The sequence below is a fragment of the Panulirus ornatus genome, chromosome 9 (assembly GCF_036320965.1).
Source record: "Panulirus ornatus isolate Po-2019 chromosome 9, ASM3632096v1, whole genome shotgun sequence".
Lineage (NCBI taxonomy): Eukaryota > Metazoa > Arthropoda > Malacostraca > Decapoda > Palinuridae > Panulirus > Panulirus ornatus.
Genome location: NC_092232.1, coordinates 27,591,841 through 27,611,527, shown reverse-complemented (window position 1 = coordinate 27,611,527; position 19,687 = coordinate 27,591,841). Strand labels below are relative to the sequence as shown.

General features: G+C 41.0%; 1 protein-coding gene across 1 annotated transcript in view; it reads right to left on the bottom strand.

Moving 5' to 3' along the window:
* LOC139750298 (uncharacterized) overlaps positions 1–19,687 on the bottom strand; it is a 128,072-nt gene that overhangs the window by 89,488 nt on the left and 18,897 nt on the right. The window contains exons 3-4 of the mRNA XM_071664920.1: positions 9,710–9,868; positions 9,290–9,443 (exon numbers count right to left, since the gene is read on the bottom strand). Coding sequence (XP_071521021.1) covers positions 9,290–9,443; positions 9,710–9,868 — 313 coding nt within the window. The remainder of the gene's footprint in view (positions 1–9,289; positions 9,444–9,709; positions 9,869–19,687) is intronic.

Here is a 19,687-nt window from a genome sequence, read left to right as displayed (position 1 = left end):
TTAGCCAGCGAGGAGAAGAAACCTGCATTTGCACACTGAGTCATTTGCAATGAGGATGTGAGATTTGCCCACAGGCCACCAAACAAAAGGATGATCCTAAGACAGAAAAAACTCTCAGCAAGCCATGATAAGCAATGCCTAAATGAATCTTTCTAGCTTCCATCATCTCAAAAATAGCTTCCCCATTTAAAGACATCCTACATTATAAATAAGCAACAATATCTACAAAACACAAATGGTATGACACACTTAAACCAGCACATTCATTACTGGTTTAAAGTGGATCACTTAACTGAAATGGGTTCAATATGAGTTCATGAGTTCTTGTCCATATGTACAAGTTTTGCATTGTTCAGCACTAAATGTTCAGAGGTGGACATCAATTCAAAAGCTGTGGACACTATAATACATTTTTCTACAAGTGTGTCATCTTTTAGAAACAGGTCAAAACCTAACTCACAGAATTACCTGAGGGCAAAATAGCTTGGCAAACTTGAGGAATGGCTGTTAGTGCTTGGGACTTATAACTGGTACTAATCATCAGGAGTGACTGGCAGCTTCACAGCATGTTCCACAACAGATTTCCCTGACTGCAAAACTAGAACCACAAAAACCAAAAAACCCCCCCCCCAGATATGTTTCCTGATGCTGAAGTAGAAATGAAGTCTTTCATCCTCCTTTTCATAAATGTTGATTACTGACTACCACAGCTGCCTTGGTTTACTCTAGTAAATCATTAAAACAATTCAAAAATGTATAGTAATTCAAGGAACAAAGACCCCTCTTTTAATCATTAGTACACAAGTAATTTTTATTTCAAACAGCGACGACTGCACAGTAACTGCATAATGATTTTCCTTCAGTATTTCATAATTCATTAATAATATACAAACAGAGAGTAATGGTCAATATTTACCACAAATTGAGTCCTTGCCAGTAACTGATTAAACACTGTAGTCAACTGATTACTGAAGTCAGCTGTCTTGAGAGTCTCATCTAGCCCACCCGCTAGGTGGTTCTCAATAACTTCCAAAAGTTGTTTACAGGAATGTCTTGCTGCCATACTCACAACTGTCTGCATGTGAAAATATTAAATATGAGAGAGAGAGAGAGAGAGAGAGAGAGAGGAGAGAGAGAGAGAGAGAGAGGAGAGAGAGAGAGAGAGAGAGGAGAGAGAGAGAGAGACTAAAACTTGAATTTGACAAAAATAGCCATGGCTAGAAAGATATATATATATATTTATATATATATATATATATATATATTATATATATATATATATATTTATATATATATATATTTATATATTTAGCTTTGTCGCTGTCTCCGTGTTAGCGAGGTAGCGCAAGGAAACAGACGAAAACTTTCCAGGGTTTCCCCCAGACGTTTTCACATGCCCGGGTTAAATCCACTGACAGCACTTTAAACCCCGGTATCCCACATCCCCCCAAATTCACTCTACCCTTGGGCCCCTTTTCACCCCCCTGCATTTTTGGGGCCCGTTTCACCAAAATTTTTTCCCTTTAATCTTTCCACCCCCAATTTTTGGTCCCCCACTTTTCCTCGTTCCCCCCACCCCCACCCTTTTTTTATTTTCCTCTTGGTCAATCTTTCCTCCCTCATTCTTCCATCCCCCCCCAAACCATTTCAAAAACCCCTTCTGCTTCTAAACCCCACCTCTTTTTTTTCCACACACCTCTCTTCCCCTTACTTACTTATTTGACCCAAAAAACCCACACCACAATTGTCCTAAAAAATTCTTTTTCCAGCCATCCCCCCTTTCCTGACAAAAATCTATCCATAGCCCAGCCTCGGAAACCTAAAAACTTTTGTTGGAACCACTATTCCTTCAAACAAACCCATTTTTGCTTTCCGAGATAATGTTCTCGACTTCCAACCATTCTTCAAGGTTTCCCAGAATTTTCCCCCCTCCCCCCCTATAAACCCACTTCCGTTTTCCTTTGGTTCCATCCGTTTGCCAGATCCACCCCAGATATCAAAAACCCACTTTATTCCTCCAGTTTTTTTTCCTTTTAAAATTACCCCCAATTGATTTGGACCCTAACCCTACTGTCCCTAATAACCTTGTTTTTATTCACTTTTACTCTTAACTTTTTTCCCTTTCACACATTTTCCCAAAACTCAGTCCCCAGCTTCTGCAGTTTTTTTACATGAATTCAGCCACCAGGCGATAAAAAAACAAACAAAAAATTGACTCACTTCCCAAGCTCTCTCATCCCCAACAGACTTCATACTTCCCCCTTTTTCCCAAAAACTTTTGGCTTTTAACCCCCCTAACCCCCACCCAAAAAACAAATTAAACAACCATGGGACATCACCACCCCTGGGGCCAAACCTACTTTCACGGGAAAACCCAAAACTTTTTCCCTCTCTTCCTACAGTACACATCCCTTTAACCCTCGATAAAAACTTTTCACTGCTTCTAACAACTTGGCCCCCACACCATATATTTTAATACCTTCCAGAGCATCCCCCTTCAACTTTTCCCCATTGCCTTCTCCAGATCCATAAATGCTACATACAAATCCATTTGCTTTTCTAAGTATTTCTCACATAATTTTTCAAAGCAAACACCTGATCCACACATCCCCTTTTCCCCTTCTGAAACCACCCCCCCTGTTCTTTCCCCAATTGATCTCTGTACAGCCCTTTACCCCCTCAATCAAAAACCCTCCCCCTATAATTTACCAAAGGGAAAACCCCAAAAAAACTTAAACCTCTGTAATTTGAGCATCAAACTTTTCCCCTTTTCCTTTGTACAAAGGCACTATGAAGCATTCCGCCCCAAAAAAACCTTTTTAAGGGGGACCCCACCAGGAAAAAATTTCATAATTAAATTAAACCCTTTCCAACCCGTTTAAAAATACATCACCCCCCTTTTTTTTTAAAATTTCCCCTGCAATACCATCCAAACCCGCTTTCCTTGCCCGGGTTTATCTTCCCATAAGCTTTTTTACTCCCCTTCCCCTTTTTACCAAATCTTTTCCCTAACCCCTCCCCTTTGCACACCACCTGACCAAAAAACCCTATATCTGCCCCCTCTTTTATTTAAACCCCCATTCCAAAAAACCTTCAAAATTTCTCACTCCATCTCCCCCCCCACATCACCATACTTGTTATCACCCCCCCATTTAGCCCCCCTTTATGAAGTTTCCCTTTGCTCCCTTTTTCTTCGCACTTTTTTTTTACCTCCTTCCAAAAAACATCTTTTTATTCCCCCAAATTTTGATACTCTCTCCCCCAACTCTCATTTGCCCTCTTTTTCACCTCTTGCACCTTTCTCTTGACCTCCTGCCTCTTTTTTTTATACATCCCCCACTAAATTTGCTTTTTTTTCCTGAAAAAAATCGCCCAAAAATTTCTCTTTCTTTTTTCATAAAAATTCTTACTTCTTCATCCCCCCACTCATCCCCTTTTAAAATCAACCCCCCTTTCCCACCTTCTCATCCCCACAAGATCTTTTGCGCAACCTCATTTCTTCCCTAAAAAATCCCTTTCCCTCCCCCATTCCCCTTATTTTCCTTTGTTCTCCCCTTTTTTCCCATTTGTACTCAGCCCTTTTCCTGGTATTTCCCTCCCCCAAAAGTCCCCTTCCCAAGTCATTACTCTCACCACCCTCTTCCCCAAAACATTCCTCTTTTTTTCTAAAAACCCCCTACAAATCTTCCCCTTTTGCCTCCACAAGATAATGATCAGACATCCCTCCAGTTGCACCTCTCAGCACATTAACACCCAAAAGTCTTCTTTCCCCCTTCAATTAACAAAAACCCAAATAACCTCTCGGGCCCAAATCTCTCCTTACTTACATACTATACTTTGTATTTTCTCGTTTTTAAACCAGGTATTCCCAATCACCAGTCCTTTTTCAGCCCCAAAATTAAAGCTCTTAAACCATTTCCATTTAAAACCCTGAACCCCCCAAAGGATAAAATTTTCCCTCAACTGCCCCCTTACTCCCCTTTTTGTTTCCCCAAATCCCCCATCACTAAAACCCCGGGTTTTCGTGTAAAAACCCACTAACCCCACTCATTCAGCTCCCTCCCAAAACACTTGCTCTCATGATCTTTCTTTTTATCCCCCGGTGCTTTAAGAAAAAAATTTAATAAACCCATCTTCTCCAAAAAAAACTTTCAGTTTTACCCATTTTAATTTAAAATTTACTTTCTTAACTTTATCACATTATCCAAAAAACTGTTTCCTTTCCCTTTTGCTCTTGTCCTCTCACAAACCCCCTGACTTTACCCCCAAAAGACATTCCCAAACCACTCTTCCCCTTTCCCCTTTGAGCTTCTTTCACTCAGAGAAAAATTTTTAGGTTTCCTTTCCCTCAAAAAAATCAAATCCTTTTTTTCCACTTGGGTTTAATTTTCCACACAACCATTTGGGAAATTTGATTTAAAGGAGGTGAGATTGGGGCGGTTGATTTTTCTTTTTCCCCCCTTTTGGGTTTTTAAAATAAAAGGGGGGGAAAGGGTTTTTTTGTGTTTTATGTTCTGGAAAAAGGAAGGGTTTTGGGAAAATTTCCCTTTTTAAAAAAGGGATTTACATAAGTTACGTATGAAAGTAGGAAAGATGGCCAGAGACCCTTTTGGATTTGGGTTAAGGGGCGCAAAGAGAGATTTTTTGGTTTTTAAATGTGAGGTGCAACTGGGGGGGGATGTCTGATCATTATCTTGGGGAGGCAAGGTGAGATTTGTAGGGTTTTCAGAAAAAGAGGAAGGTTGGGGTGAAGAGGGTGGTGAGAGTAAGTGAGCTTGGGAGGGGCTTTGTGGAAGTCCCGGGAGAGACTGAGTACAGAATGGAAAAAGGTGGAACAATGGAAGTAAGGGGAGTGGGGGAGGAATGGGATGTATTTAGGGAACGTGATGGTTGCGCAAAAAGATGCTTGTTTGGATGAGAAGGTGGGAGGTGGGGATTAGAAAGGGGAGTGAGTGGGGGAGAAGAATAAGATTATTAATGAAAGAAAAAGAGAGGGCTTTGGGCGATTTTTTCGGGGGGAAAAATGCCCAAAAAAGGGGGGAGTGTTAAAAGAAAGAGGCAGGGGGGTCAAAGAAAAAAAGGTGCAAGAGGTGAAAAAAAGGGCAAAAAGAGAGTTGAGGGGGAAAGAGTATCATTAAAATTTTTGGGGGAATAAAAAGGGTGTTCTGGAAGGAGGTAAATAAAGTGCATAAGGGCAAGGGAGCCCAAAAGGGAACTTCAGTGAAGGGCGCAAATGGGGAGGTGATAACAAGTAGTGGTGATGTGAGAAGGAGATGGAGTGAGTATTTTGAAGGTTTGTTGAATGTGTTTGATGATAGAGTGGCAGATATAGGGTGTTTTGGTCGAGGTGGTGTGCAAAGTGAGAGGGTTAGGGAAAATGATTTGGTAAACAGAGAAGAGGTAGTAAAAGCTTTGCGGATGATGAAAGCCGGCAAGGCAGCAGGTTTGGATGGCATTGCAGTGGAATTTATTAAAAAAAGGGGTGACTGTATTATTGATTGATTGGTAAGGTTATTTAATGTATGTATGACTCATGGTGAGGTGCCTGAGGATTGTCGGAATGCGTGCATAGTGCCATTGTACAAAGGCAAAGGGGATAAGAGTGAGTGCTCATATTACAGAGGTATAAGTTTGTTGAGTATTTCTGGTAAATCATATGGGAGGGTATTGAATGAGAGGGGAAGGCATGTATAGAGCATCAGATTGGGGAAGAGCAGTGTGGTTTCAGAAGTGGTAGAGGATGTGTGGATCAGGTGTTTGCTTTGAAGAATGTATGTGAGAAATACTCAGAAAAGCAAATGGATTTGTATGTAGCATTTATGGATCTGGAGAAGGCATATGATAGAGTTGATAGAGATGCTCTGTGGAAGGTATTAAGAATATATGGTGTGGGAGGCAAGTTGTTAGAAGCAGTGAAAAGTTTTTATTGAGGATGTAAGGCATGTGTACGTGTAGGAAGAGAGGAAAGTTATTGGTTCTCAGTGAATGTAGGTTTGCGGCAGGGGTGTGTGATGTCTCCATGGTTGTTTAATTTGTTTATGGATGAGGTTGTTAGGGAGGTGAATGCAAGAGTTTTGGAAAGAGGGGCAAGTATGAAGTCTGTTGGGGATGAGAGCTTGGGAAGTGAGTCAGTTGTTGTTCGCTGATGATACAGCGCTGGTGGCTGATTCATGTGAGAAACTGCAGAAGCTGGTGACTGAGCTTGGTAAAGTGTGTGAAAGAAGAAAGTTAAGAGTAAATGTGAATAAGAGCAAGGTAATTAGGTACAGTAGGGTTGAGGGTCAAGTCAATTGGGAGGTAAGTTTGCATGGAGAAAAACTGGAGGAAGTAAAGTGTTTTAGATATCTGGGAGTGGATCTGGCAGCGGATGGAACCATGGAAGCGGAAGTGGATCATAGGGTGGGGGAGGGGGTGAAAATCCTGGGAGCCTTGAAGAATGTGTGGAAGTGGAGAACATTATCTCGGAGAGCAAAAATGGGTATGTTTGAAGGAATAGTGGTTCCAACAATGTTGTATGGTTGCGAGGCGTGGGCTATGGATAGAGTTGTGTGTAGGAGGATGGATGTGCTGGAAATGAGATGTTTGAGGACAATGTGTGGTGTGAGGTGGTTTGATCGAGTAAGTAACGTAAGGGTAAGAGAGATGTGTGGAAATAAAAAGAGCGTGGTTGAGAGAGCAGAAGAGGGTGTTTTGAAGTGGTTTGGGCACATGGAGAGAATGAGTGAGGAAAGATTGACCAAGAGGATATATGTGTCGGAGGTGGAGGGAACGAGAAGTGGGAGACCAAATTGGAGGTGGAAAGATGGAGTGAAAAAGATTTTGTGTGATCGGGGCCTGAACATGCAGGAGGGTGAAAGGAGGGCAAGGAATAGAGTGAATTGGATCGATGTGGTATACCGGGGTTGACGTGCTGTCAGTGGATTGAATCAGGGATTGTGAAGCGTCTGGGGTAAACCATGAAAAGCTGTGTAGGTATGTATATTTGCGTGTGTGGACGTATGTATATACATGTGTATGGGGGTGGGTTGGGCCATTTCTTTCATCTGTTTCCTTGCGCTACCTCGCAAACGCGGGAGACAGCGGCAAAAAAAAAAAAAAAACTTCAAAAGCCATTTAGACAAATATTCTATAAATTCAGGTATACTCCAAGAAAATGCAGGAAATAAATGTATAAACAACAGTAGAAACAGGGACACTAGAAGGCTAATGTGCAGCAGCAGGGAGTCGGTGATAACTAAAAAGACTATTGAGTTGAATTGATTTTTCTTTTTTATGGAGGGAGGTCAAGTTATATCTTATTTCATCTTTTTTAAACAACCCAGTCATGGGCCAATCAGGCCTCATGTTGTCTGTCTTTCTGTTAACTACTCATGTAAATAATAGATGTTGCCCTAAAATGCAGCAGGCTTGTCAGTGTATTCTATTGCATTTTCCACGTGCCACTCTATGTCCAGCTGGGAAACCTCCGGTTTCTTTGCTGGCATACAGCCATGGAGACCATGGGGTTTGTGTCGGTTTCTAATTGTCTGTGTCATGCAGGACCATCCAATTTATTGACAAATGGATGGGGCTGTGGTAAAGGGGAACTGTACAAGATATTTGCCATGGCTCTATCCTGAACAGGTGTTGTGTACCCAGGCATGTCTATTTCTGCTTATGCAAGGTTTCTCAGTTTCAACATTCCACCACATCCATCAGGCTACAGTGTGTTTTGACAAGCCAGCCCACCAAGCAATTTCACCATTGCTGAGGCCCACAAAGTGTAGTGCAGTGATCGCTGCACATGTCTTCTAGATTTTCATCTCATCTAACATAGTTGTGATTTGAAATAAAAATTACGATTCCTACAGTTCACTCCGAAACTCAACTCAATGCAGGTTGAACCAGTTCCATTTCTAACATATCTGATATGCTGTATTCAGATAACAAACCTCCTGTGGTAAAAGTCTGTTTACCCTATCACTGTTTGTCTTACATGATGTTCACTACTAATCACCCCAAGGTAGGCCTGCTGATCTTATCATGCTTGTCATACTAGAGAAATATCATAACTCGTTTTGTGAATCATTCCTTGCTTCACAATCATTCCATTACTGTGACTGACATTATACCACTATAACAATACACAAATATTCTGTGTTCTTTGTGCATGTGGTCTTATAATATTGGACATCTACATACTTTCCATCATCTACTCTTTGTAATGATAAGGGTTTATGTCACTGTATCTCAAAATGTACTATGAAATCCCTAAATAGCACCTCAATTCATTGGTTGCTATGCACACATTAATACAGTTTGCGGGTTTCATTCCTATATTACAGAGGGTAATGTTATGCAGTTTAATTTCTTTCATACTAACACTCTATGTATTCCTGTCTATCAACTGTTAAAAACACATGGCTATGGAAAACATCATATTACCTTCACACACACATAGAAACAGGGATACCAATCATGCCAGTGATCACTGTGGGGTGTATCAGAGCCAATGGTGCCAAATAATTTTTTAGGTGTACAATGGTTAAGGTCTCTGTTATATGGATATGCAAATACCACAAAGATTTACTATTTCTCTGGCCAATGACATAAACACTTCCTAACACTGGTCTGATAGCCATGACATCTTGACAGTGTAGGATACTTGATGCTTATTTATGCTTCCACATAGCCTAGACAAATCAGGTGATGCCTTCGAAAATCAGTACGTTTAATGTTCGGAACAATGCCTTCCATCAAGTAGAAGGAGTCTTTTTCCACCTATAATTTACTCTAAAAATATCAAATAGTTTCCTTAAAGATGTAGATTACATCATTAGCCAGCGAGGAGAAGAAACCTGCATTTGCACACTGAGTCATTTGCCAATGAGGATGTGAGATTTGCACCACAGGCCACCCAAACAAAAGGATGATCCTAAGACAGAAAAAACTCTCAGCAAGCCATGATAAGCAATGCCTAAATGAATCTTTCTAGCTTCCATCATCTCAAAAATAGCTTCCCCATTTAAAGACATCCTACATTATAAATAAGCAACAATATCTACAAAACACATATGGTATGACACACTTAAACCAGCACATTCATTTACTGGTTTAAAGTGGATCACTTAACTGAAATGGGTTCAATATGAGTTCATGAGTTCTTGTCCATCATGTACAGAGTTTTGCATTGTTCAGCACTAAATGTTCAGAGGTGGACATCAATTCAAAAGCTGTGGACACTATAATACATTTTTCTACAAGTGTGTCATCTTTTAGAAACAGGTCAAAACCTAACTCACAGAATTACCTGAGGGCAAAATAGCTTGGCAAACTTGAGGAATGGCTGTTAGTGCTTGGACTATAACTGGTACTAATCCACTCAGAGTGACTGGCAGCTTCACAGCATGTTCCACAACAGATTTCCCTGACTGCAGACACAACCAGATATGTTTCCCTGATGGCTGAAGTAGAAATGAAGTCTTTCATCCTCCTTTTCATAAATGTTGATACTGACTACACACAGCTGCCTTGGTTTACTCTAGTAAATCATTAAAACAATTCAAAAATGCTATAGTAATTCAAAGGAACAAAGAGTCTTTTAATCATTAGTACACAAGTAATTTTTATTTCAACAGCACGATCTGCACAGTAACTGCATAATGATTTTCCTTCAGTATTTCATAATTCATTAATAATATACAAACAGAGAGTAATGGTCAATATTTACCACAACTGAGTCCTGCCCAGCTAACTGATTAAACACTGTAGTCAACTGATTACTGAAGTCAGCTGTCTTGAGAGTCTCATCTAGCCCACCCGCTAGGTGGTTCTCAATAACTTCCAAAAGTTGTTTACAAGGAATGTCTGCTGCCATACTCACAACTGTCTGCATGTGAAAATATTAAAAATCAATGAGAGAGAGAGAGAGAGAGAGAGAGAGAGAGAGAGAGAGAGAGAGAGAGAGAGAGAGAGAGAGAGAGAGAGAGAGAGACTAACTTGAATTTGACAAAATAGCATGGCTAGAAAGATATATATATATATATATATATATATATATATATATATATATATATATATATATATATATATATATATATATATATTTAGCTTTGTCGCTGTCTCCCGTGTTAGCGAGGTAGCGCAAGGAAACAGACGAAAGAATGGCCCAACCCACCAACATACACATGTATATACATACACGTCCACACACGCAAATATACATACCTATACATCTCAATGTGCATATATATATACACACACAGACATATACATATATACCCATGTACATAATTCATAGTCTGCCTTTATTTATTCCCATCACCACCCCGCCACACATGGAATAACAACCCCCTCCCCCCTCATGTGTGCGAGGCAGCGCTAGGAAAAGACAACAAAGGCCCCATTCGTTCACACTCAGTCTCTAGCTGTCATGTAATAAAGCACAGAAACCACAGCTCCCTTTCCACATCCAGGCCCCACACAACTTTCCATGGTTTACCCCAGACGCTTCACATGCCCTGGTTCAATCCACTGACAGCACGTTGACCCCGGTATACGACATCATTCCAATTCACTCTATTCCTTGCACGCCTTTCACCCTCCTGCATGTTTAGGCCTGATCACTCAAAATATTTTTCACTCCATCTTTCCACCTCCAATATGGTCTCCCACTTCTCCTCGTTCCCTCCACCTCTGACACATATATCCTCTTGGTCAATCTTTCCTCCCTCATTCTCTCCATGTGACCAAACCATTTCAAAACATCCTCTTCTGCTCTCTCAACCACACTCTTTTTATTTCCACACACCTCTCTTACCCTTACATTACTTACTTGATCAAAAAACCTCACACCACATATTGTCCTCAAACATCTCATTTCCAGCACATCGACCCTCCTGCACACAACTCTATCCATAGCCCATGCCTCGCAACCATACAACATTGTTGGAACCACTATTCCTTCAAACACACCCATTTTTGCTTTCCGAGATAATGTTCTCGACTTCCAAGCATTCTTCAACGCTCCCAGAATTTTCACCCCCTCCCCCACCCTATGATTCACTTCCGCTTCCATTGTTCCATCCGCTGCCAGATCCACTACCAGATATCTAAACCACTTTACTTCCTCCAGTTTTTCTCTTTTCAAACTTACCTCCCAATTGACTTGACCCTCAACCCTACTGTACCTAATAACCTTGCTCTTATTCACATTTACTCTTAACTTTCTTCTTTCACACACTTTACCAAACTCAGTCACCAGCTTCTGCAGTTTCTTACATGAATCAGCCACCAGTGCTGCATCATCAGCGAACAACAATTGACTCACTTCCCAAGCTCTCTCATCCACAACAGACTTCATACTTGCCCCTCTTTCCAAAACTCTTGCATTCACCTCCCTAACAACCCCATCCATAAACAAATTAAACAACCATGGAGACATCACACACCCCTGCCGCAAACCTACATTCACCGAGAACCAAACACTTTCCTCTCTTCCTACACGTACACATGCCTTATATCCTCGATAAAAACTTTTCACTGCTTCTAACTACTTGCCTCCCACACCATATATTCTTAATACCTTCCACAGAGCATCTCCATCAACTCTATCATATGCCTTCTCCAGATCCATAAATGCTACATACAAATCCATTTGCTTTTCTAAGTATTTCTCACATACATTCTTCAAAGCAAACACCTGATCCACACATCCTCTATCACTTCTGAAACCACACTGCTCTTCCCCAACCTGATGCTCCCCAATCTGATGCTCTGTACATGCCTTCACCCTCTCAATCAATACCCTCCCATATAATTTACCAGGAATACTCAACAAACTTATACCTCTGTAATTTGAGCACTCACTCTTATCCCCTTTGCCTTTGTACAATGGCACTATGCAAGCATTCCGCCAATCCTCAGGCACCTCACCATGAATCATACATATATTAAATAACCTTACCAACCAGTCAACAATACACTCACCCCCTTTTTTAATAAATTCCACTGCAATACCATCCAAACCTGCTGCCTTGCCGGCTTTCATCTTCCGCAAAGCTTTTATTACCTCTTCTCTGTTTACCAAATCATTTTCCCTAACCCTCTCACTTTGCACACCACCTCGACCAAAACACCCTATATCTGCCACTCTATCATCAAACACATTCAACAAACCTTCAAAATACTCACTCCATCTCCTTCTCACATCACCACTACTTGTTATCACCTCCCCATTAGCCCCCTTCACTGAAGTTCCCATTTGCTCCTTTGTCTTGCACACTTTATTTACCTCCTTCCAAAGCATCTTTTTAGTCTCCATTGATACTCTCTCACCCCAACTCTCATTTGCCCTCTTTTTCACCTCTTGCACCTTTCTCTTGACCTCCTGCCTCTTTCTTTTATACATCTCCCACTCATTTGCATTTTTTCCCTGCAAAAATCGTCCAAATAACTCTCTGTTCTCTTTCACTAATAATCTTACTTCTTCATCCCACCACTCACTACCCTTTCTAATCAACCCACCTCCCACGCTTCTCATGCCACAAGCATCTTTTGCGCAAGCCATCACTTCTTCCCTAAATACATCCCATTCCTCCCCCACTCCCCTTATCTCCTTTGTTCTCACCTTTTTCCATTCTGTACTCAGTCACTCCTGGTACTTCCTCACAAAAGTCTCCTTCCCAAGCTCACTTACTCTCACCACTCTCTTCACCCCAACATTCTCTCTTCTTTTCTGAAAACCCCTACAAATCTTCACCTTTGCCTCCACAAGATAATGATCAGACATCCCTCCAGTTGCACCTCTCAGCACATTAACATCCAAAAGTCTCTCTTTCGCGCGCCTATCAATTAACACATAATCCAATAACGCTCTCTGGCCATCTCTCTTACTTACATACATATACTTATGTATATCTCGCTTTTTAAACCAGGTATTCCCAATCACCAGTCCTTTTTCAGCACATAAATCTACAAGCTCTTCACCATTTCCATTTACAACACTGAACACCCCATGTATACCAATTATTCCCTCAACTGCCACAGTACTCACCTTTGCATTCAAATCACCCATCACTATAACCCGGTCTTCTGTGTCAAAACCACTAACACACTCATTCAGCTGCTCCCAAAACACTTGCATCTCATGATCTTTCTTCTCATGCCCAGGTGCATAAGCACCAATAATCACCCATCTCTCTCCATCCACTTTCAGTTTTACCCATATCAATCTAGAGTTTACTTTCTTACACTCTATCACATACTCCCACAACTGTTTCCTTCCCTTGCTCTTGTCCTCTCACTAACCCCTGACTTTACTCCCAAGACATTCCCAAACCACTCTTCCCCTTTACCCTTGAGCTTCGTTTCACTCAGAGCCAAAACATCCAGGTTCCTTTCCTCAAACATACTACCTATCTATCCTTTTTTCTCATCTTGGTTACATCCACACACATTTAGACACCCCAATCTGAGCCTTTGAGGAGGATGAGCACTCCCTGCGTGACTCCTTCTTCTGTTTCCCCTTTTAGAAAGTTAAAATACAAGGAGGGGAGGGTTTCTTTCCCCCTGCTCCCGTCCCCTTTAGTCGCCTTCTACGACACATGAGGAATGCATGGGAAGTATTCTTTCTCCCCTATCCCCAGGGAGATGTACATAAGAGAGATATACATAAGTATACGTATGTAAGTAGGAGAGATGGCCAGAGAGCATTATCAGATCATGTGTTAATTGATAGGCGCGCAAAAGAGAGACTTTTGGTTGTTAATGTAAAAAGAGGTGCAACTGGAGGGATGTCTGATCATTATCTTGTGGAGGCGAAGGTGAGGATTTGTAGAGGTTTTCAGAAAATATGAGAGAATGTTGGGGTGAAGAGAGTGGTGAGAGTAAGTGAGCTTGGGTAGGAGACTTATGTGAGGAAGTACTAGGAGAGACTGAGTACAGAATGGAAAAAGGTGAGAGCAAAGGACATAAGGGGAGTGGGGGAGGAATGGGATGTATTTAGGGAAGCAGTGATGGCTTGCGCAAAAGATGCTTGTGGTATGAGAAGTGTGGGAGGTGGGAAGATTAGAAAGGGTAGTGAGTGGTGGGATGAAGAAGTAAGATTATTAATGAAAGAGAAGAGAGAGGCATATGGACGAGTTTTGCGGGGAAATAGTGCAAATGAGTAGGAGCTGTATAAAAGAAAGAGGCAGGAGGTCAAGAGAAAGGTGCAAGAGGTGAAAAAGAGGGCAAATGAGAGTTGAGGTGAAAGAGTATCATTGAATTTTAGGGAGAATAAAAAGATGCTTTGGAAGGAGATAAATAAAATGCATAAGACAAGAGAACAAATGGGAACATCGGTGAAGGGGGATAATGGGGAGGTGATAACAAGTAGTGGTGATGTTAGAAAGAGATGGAGTGAGTATTTTGAAGGTTTGTTGAATGTGTTTGATGATAGAGTGGCAGATATAGGGTGTTTTGGTCGAGGTGGTGTGTGAAGTGATAGGGTTAGGGAGAATGATTTGGTAAGCAGAGATGAGGCAGTAAAAGCTTTACAAAAGATGAAAGCTGGCAAGGCAGTGGGTTTGGATGGTACTGCAAGCTGCTCCCAAAACACTTGCCCCTCATGATCTTTCTTCTCATGACCAAGTGCATTGTCACCAATAATCACCCATCTCTCTCCATCCACTTTCAGGTTTACCCACATGAATCTAGAATTTACTTTCCTAGACTCTATCACATACTCCCATCACTCCTGCTTCAGGAGTAGTGCTATTCCTTCCTTTGGTCTTGTCCTCTCACCAACCCTTGACTTTACTCCCAAGACATTCGCAAACCACTCTTCCCCTTTACCCTTGAGCTTCCCTTCACTCGGAGCCAAAACATCCAGGTTTCTTTCCTCAAACATACTACCTATCTCTCCTTTCTTCTCATCTTGGTTACATCCACACACATTCAGACACTTGAATCTGAGCCTCTGAGGAGGATGAGCATTCACCTGCTTGACTCCTTCTGTTTCCCCTTCTAGAAATTCAAATACTTGATCGCCATTTCCCGCATCAGCGAGGTAGCGCCAGGAAACAGATGAAAAATGATCTGATGGCAGGCATAAATCTATATGGATGAGTTCATTGAGCAGTGGACAGTATACAGGATCATCAGGAAGAAGTAGTCATTATGAACACTCTGTAGGAACCTCCGCAAACACTGCGCTAGACTTGCCATCTGCTAGTGGCCTGTTAAAGGTGAGACACTAAAGGCTAAGAAGTGGTGCTGAAGTTCACTAGTTATGGAGACAATTGCCATGGCCACCCCCTTGAGGGAGTCCAGAAGGGAACAGGCATCAGAGATATAGACAGATAGAGCAGAAAGTGACAATATGATGTACAGAACTGTGAACAAAGAGTATGTCTGAAAATTTTGTAAATAAAACAAATTAGTAATATATCTGAAAATTATGTAAACAAGTAATAGGTTAAAATACTATGGTGTGTTGTGAAACATTTCACATAATCATTATGTATCATTCACTGCATATCATGTTACAGGAAGTCTACAAAAGTGTGAAATTCACGAAATGAAAATGTCTGCATCTACCCAGATGTCTTCAATCTGTCTTAAATCCAGAGAGTCATCAACTCAGCTTAAATCCATCAGTCATCTTCAGTGGACAACCACTCCCACAGTACAAAACACTAACCATTCTAGGCATCATATACGACACACACTACCCACTGCCAAGCATCAACACAAAGGCAACACACAAACTAAATGCTCTCGAACTGACACAGACTTGGTCAAAAAGCGTATCCTTTAATTACCTCCACAAACAAGTCATCCACTCTAAACTATGCCTCACCTACCTGGTCTTCCACTCTTTCAAAAGCTAATATAACATAGCTGCAAACAAAACACACTGCACTCTGAACAGTCATTGCCTGCATAGCAATCACAATCACGTAACACCTACAAAATGAAACAAAGATCCTCCCTATACAGTCCCACCTCAACATGCTTGGCACCCATTTCTATTAAAAATCACTAAAACCCTCCCACCCACATCACAATATAACTAACCACCAACCCTCAAGTAGAAAGAAAAAGTGTAGCCCTGGCTTCACACTTCACCACCCTATACTCTCACAGATCCCACATTCCCAACAGTTCTAACATTGACTAAATACATATACACTGAAATAATCCAACAAGTACTAAACAACCACCCTTCCAACTCAGTTTTAAAAATCCACCCTACGAGAAAAAACCCATTAGAAGCACCATTCCCCAGAAAAACATAAGTAACATTTTCCCATCTATGCTCCAAAGATTACTCATACTCACAACACTATAAACACCATTTCAACATATCCATAGACCATTCATGCTTATGATGCAACAAACCATAAGCACTTCCTAATTGACTGCCATACACTCTCTGCAAATTGGTGCACACACATCACTGCACTATGGTTCAAACCAGTGGACATGGCGAGCTTCCTGAGCATTGCAAGAGCCTCATAAAGACAAGGTATTCCTAGGGAAGGGGGTTAAGTTAGTTACATAACTAACCAAATTGGTGTTCAAGCACTGAGGTGGTGAAATAACCTGTTACTTCAGCAGTAAGGTGAGATATGAAACTCATAGATCAGTGTGGTAATAATAGAAATACGTACATGTTTAAAATATAAAAATACAAAAAACTTTTCATGTGGCTGGGGAGGGGAGGCACTTATATTGTCAGTTGTGGATTTGATGTGAAATACTTATCAAGTCTATTCTTACACATATCAATGGTACTACTTTCAACTACTCTAATTAGTAAATCATGCCATTTTTTTTTTTTTTTTTGCTTTGTCGCTGTCTCCCGCGTTTGCAAGGTAGCGCAAGGAAACAGACGAAAGAAATGGCCCAACCCACCCCCATACACATGTATATACATACGTCCACACACGCAAATATACATACCTACACAGCTTTCCATGGTTTACCCCAGACGCTTCACATGCCCCGATTCAATCCACTGACAGCACGTTAACCCCGGTATACAACATCGCTCCAATTCACTCTATTCCTTGCCCTCCTTTCACCCTCCTGCATGTTCAGGCCCCGATCACACAAAATCTTTTTCACTCCATCTTTCCACCTCCAATTTGGTCTCCCTCTTCTCCTCGTTCCCTCCACCTCCGACACATATATCCTCTTGGTCAATCTTTCCTCACTCATTCTCTCCATGTGCCCAAACCATTTCAAAACACCCTCTTCTGCTCTCTCAACCACGCTCTTTTTATTTCCACACATCTCTCTTACCCTTACGTTACTTACTCGATCAAACCACCTCACACCACACATTGTCCTCAAACATCTCATTTCCAGCACATCCATCCTCCTGCGCACAACTCTATCCATAGCCCACGCCTCGCAATCATACAACATTGTTGGAACCACTATTCCTTCAAACATACCCATTTTTGCTTTCCGAGATAATGTTCTCGACTTCCACACATTCTTCAAGGCTCCCAGAATTTTCACCCCCTCCCCCACCCTATGATCCACTTCCGCTTCCATGGTTCCATCTGCTGCCAGATCCACTCCCAGATATCTAAAACACTTCACTTCCTCCAGTTTTTCTCCATTCAAACTCACCTCCCAATTGACTTGACCCTCAACCCTACTGTACCTAATAACCTTGCTCTTATTCACATTAAATATGATATCATATTTAATCAATCCTGCCGAAGAGAAAAAACTTCGTCTCTACCCTTATGGAGGTCATTTAATTGAGATTACACAAGCATTTGATAATTTGAATGCTTGTCACATCATCCCTTATCCTTCTCTTCTCTAAACTAAATAAATTTAAGTCATTTAGTCGGCTCACAGGAATTGTTTCTCAGTCCAGGAATAATCTTGGTCATTCATCTCTGCATTCTCTCCATTATGTTTGTCTAAACTAGGGTGACCAAAACTGAAGGCAATATTCATGATGAGTTACTTGTAAAAAGTAAGAATAATTTCCCTGGACATAAATTCCATTGCCCTACCAATAAATCCAAGAATTGTGTTCACCTTTGTAACTGCTTCTGTGCTTCTCTGCTTTAGTTCAACCAACCCTTTTTCCTCATTTACCTTTTGCAATTCATCTGGATTCATACTGTAGTTTGCTTTTCTATTTTTACTACCAACATGTAAAACTTTCCATTTATCGATATTAAAAATCAATTTGCCATCTGTTAGCCCAGTCCACCAGATGGGTAAGTTTGAAGGAATAGTAATTTCAACAATATTACATGGTTGGAAGACATGGGCTATAGATAGGGCTGTGCGGGGGAGGGTGGATGTGTTGGAAATGAAATGTTTGAGGACAATTAGTGATGTGAGGTAGTTTGATCAAGTAAGTAATGAAAGCATAAGAGAGATGTGTGGTAATGAAAAGAATGTGGCTGAGAGAGCAGAAGAGGGTATTGAAATGGTTTAGACATATGGAGAGAGTGAGTAAGGAAAGGAGTGACAGAGGATACATGTGTCAGAAGTAGGGGGAACAAGGAGAAGCAGGACACCAAATTGGAGTTGGAAGGATGGAGTGAAAAGATTTTGAGCAACTGGGGCCTGAACATGAAGGAGGGTGAAAGGCATGCACAGAATAGAGAGAAATGGAATGATGTGGTATACTGAGGCTGATGTGTTGTCAATGGACTGAATCATGGCATGTGAAATGTCTGGGGTAAACCATGGAAAAGTCTGTGAGGCCTGGATGTGGTTAGGGAGCTGTGGTTTTGGTGCATTACACATGACAGCTAAAGAATGGATGTGAGTAGATGTGGCCTTTCTTTACCTGTTTCTGGGTGCTAACTCACTGATGCAGTGAGTGGCAATGCTGTTTCCTGTGTATATATGTGTATATATTGGAAAGGATCATAATTTTGCGCATGATCAAGTGTATTCCTATGAGTCCCCGGGGAAAATGAAACACGATAAGTTCCCAAGTGCACTTTTGTGTTATAATCACATCATCAGGAGAGACACAAGAGAGAAATATAACAGTCCCTAGATCAAATCTAATGTATTTCTGTCAAAAGTATGTTTATCTACTTATTGTATGATGGCACTACTAAGCAGATTTAGGTAAAGCCCATGCCCTAAGCTATTGGAAAGGGAGTCTCACCACTTTGATAATGGTATTCAATGGCATGATGATAATGTTTTCATTGCTAATTTCTGCTATTTGATCATAAAGTCTTTCATCTACCTCTGGTTTCTGTGCTGGGGGCCTATAAACTAATCCTACTGTTATTTTCTGATGAAACTTATCTTTGATTTCTATAAAAATGAAGTTGATTTTATCAAGAGCAACATTTTCAGCCCAGGGTTTTCACAAGCTTTAAGAAAGAGCAAGACAACACCACCTACTTCTTTCCCAATTCACTGTTAAATATAATGTACCCAGAAATGACATATTTGGCTAGGAAATTTCTATTTGTAGTACTTAACCAGAGATTCTAAAATACCAATTATCTCATAATTATCTTTCAATACAGTTGTCTCTAACTTAAAATTTGTTGCATTTTATTTTTTATTTTTTTTTTATACTTTGTCGCTGTCTCCCGCGTTTGCGAGGTAGCGCAAGGAAACAGACGAAAGAAATGGCCCAACCCCCCCCCCCATACACATGTACATACACACGTCCACACACGCAAATATACATACCTACACAGCTTTCCATGGTTTA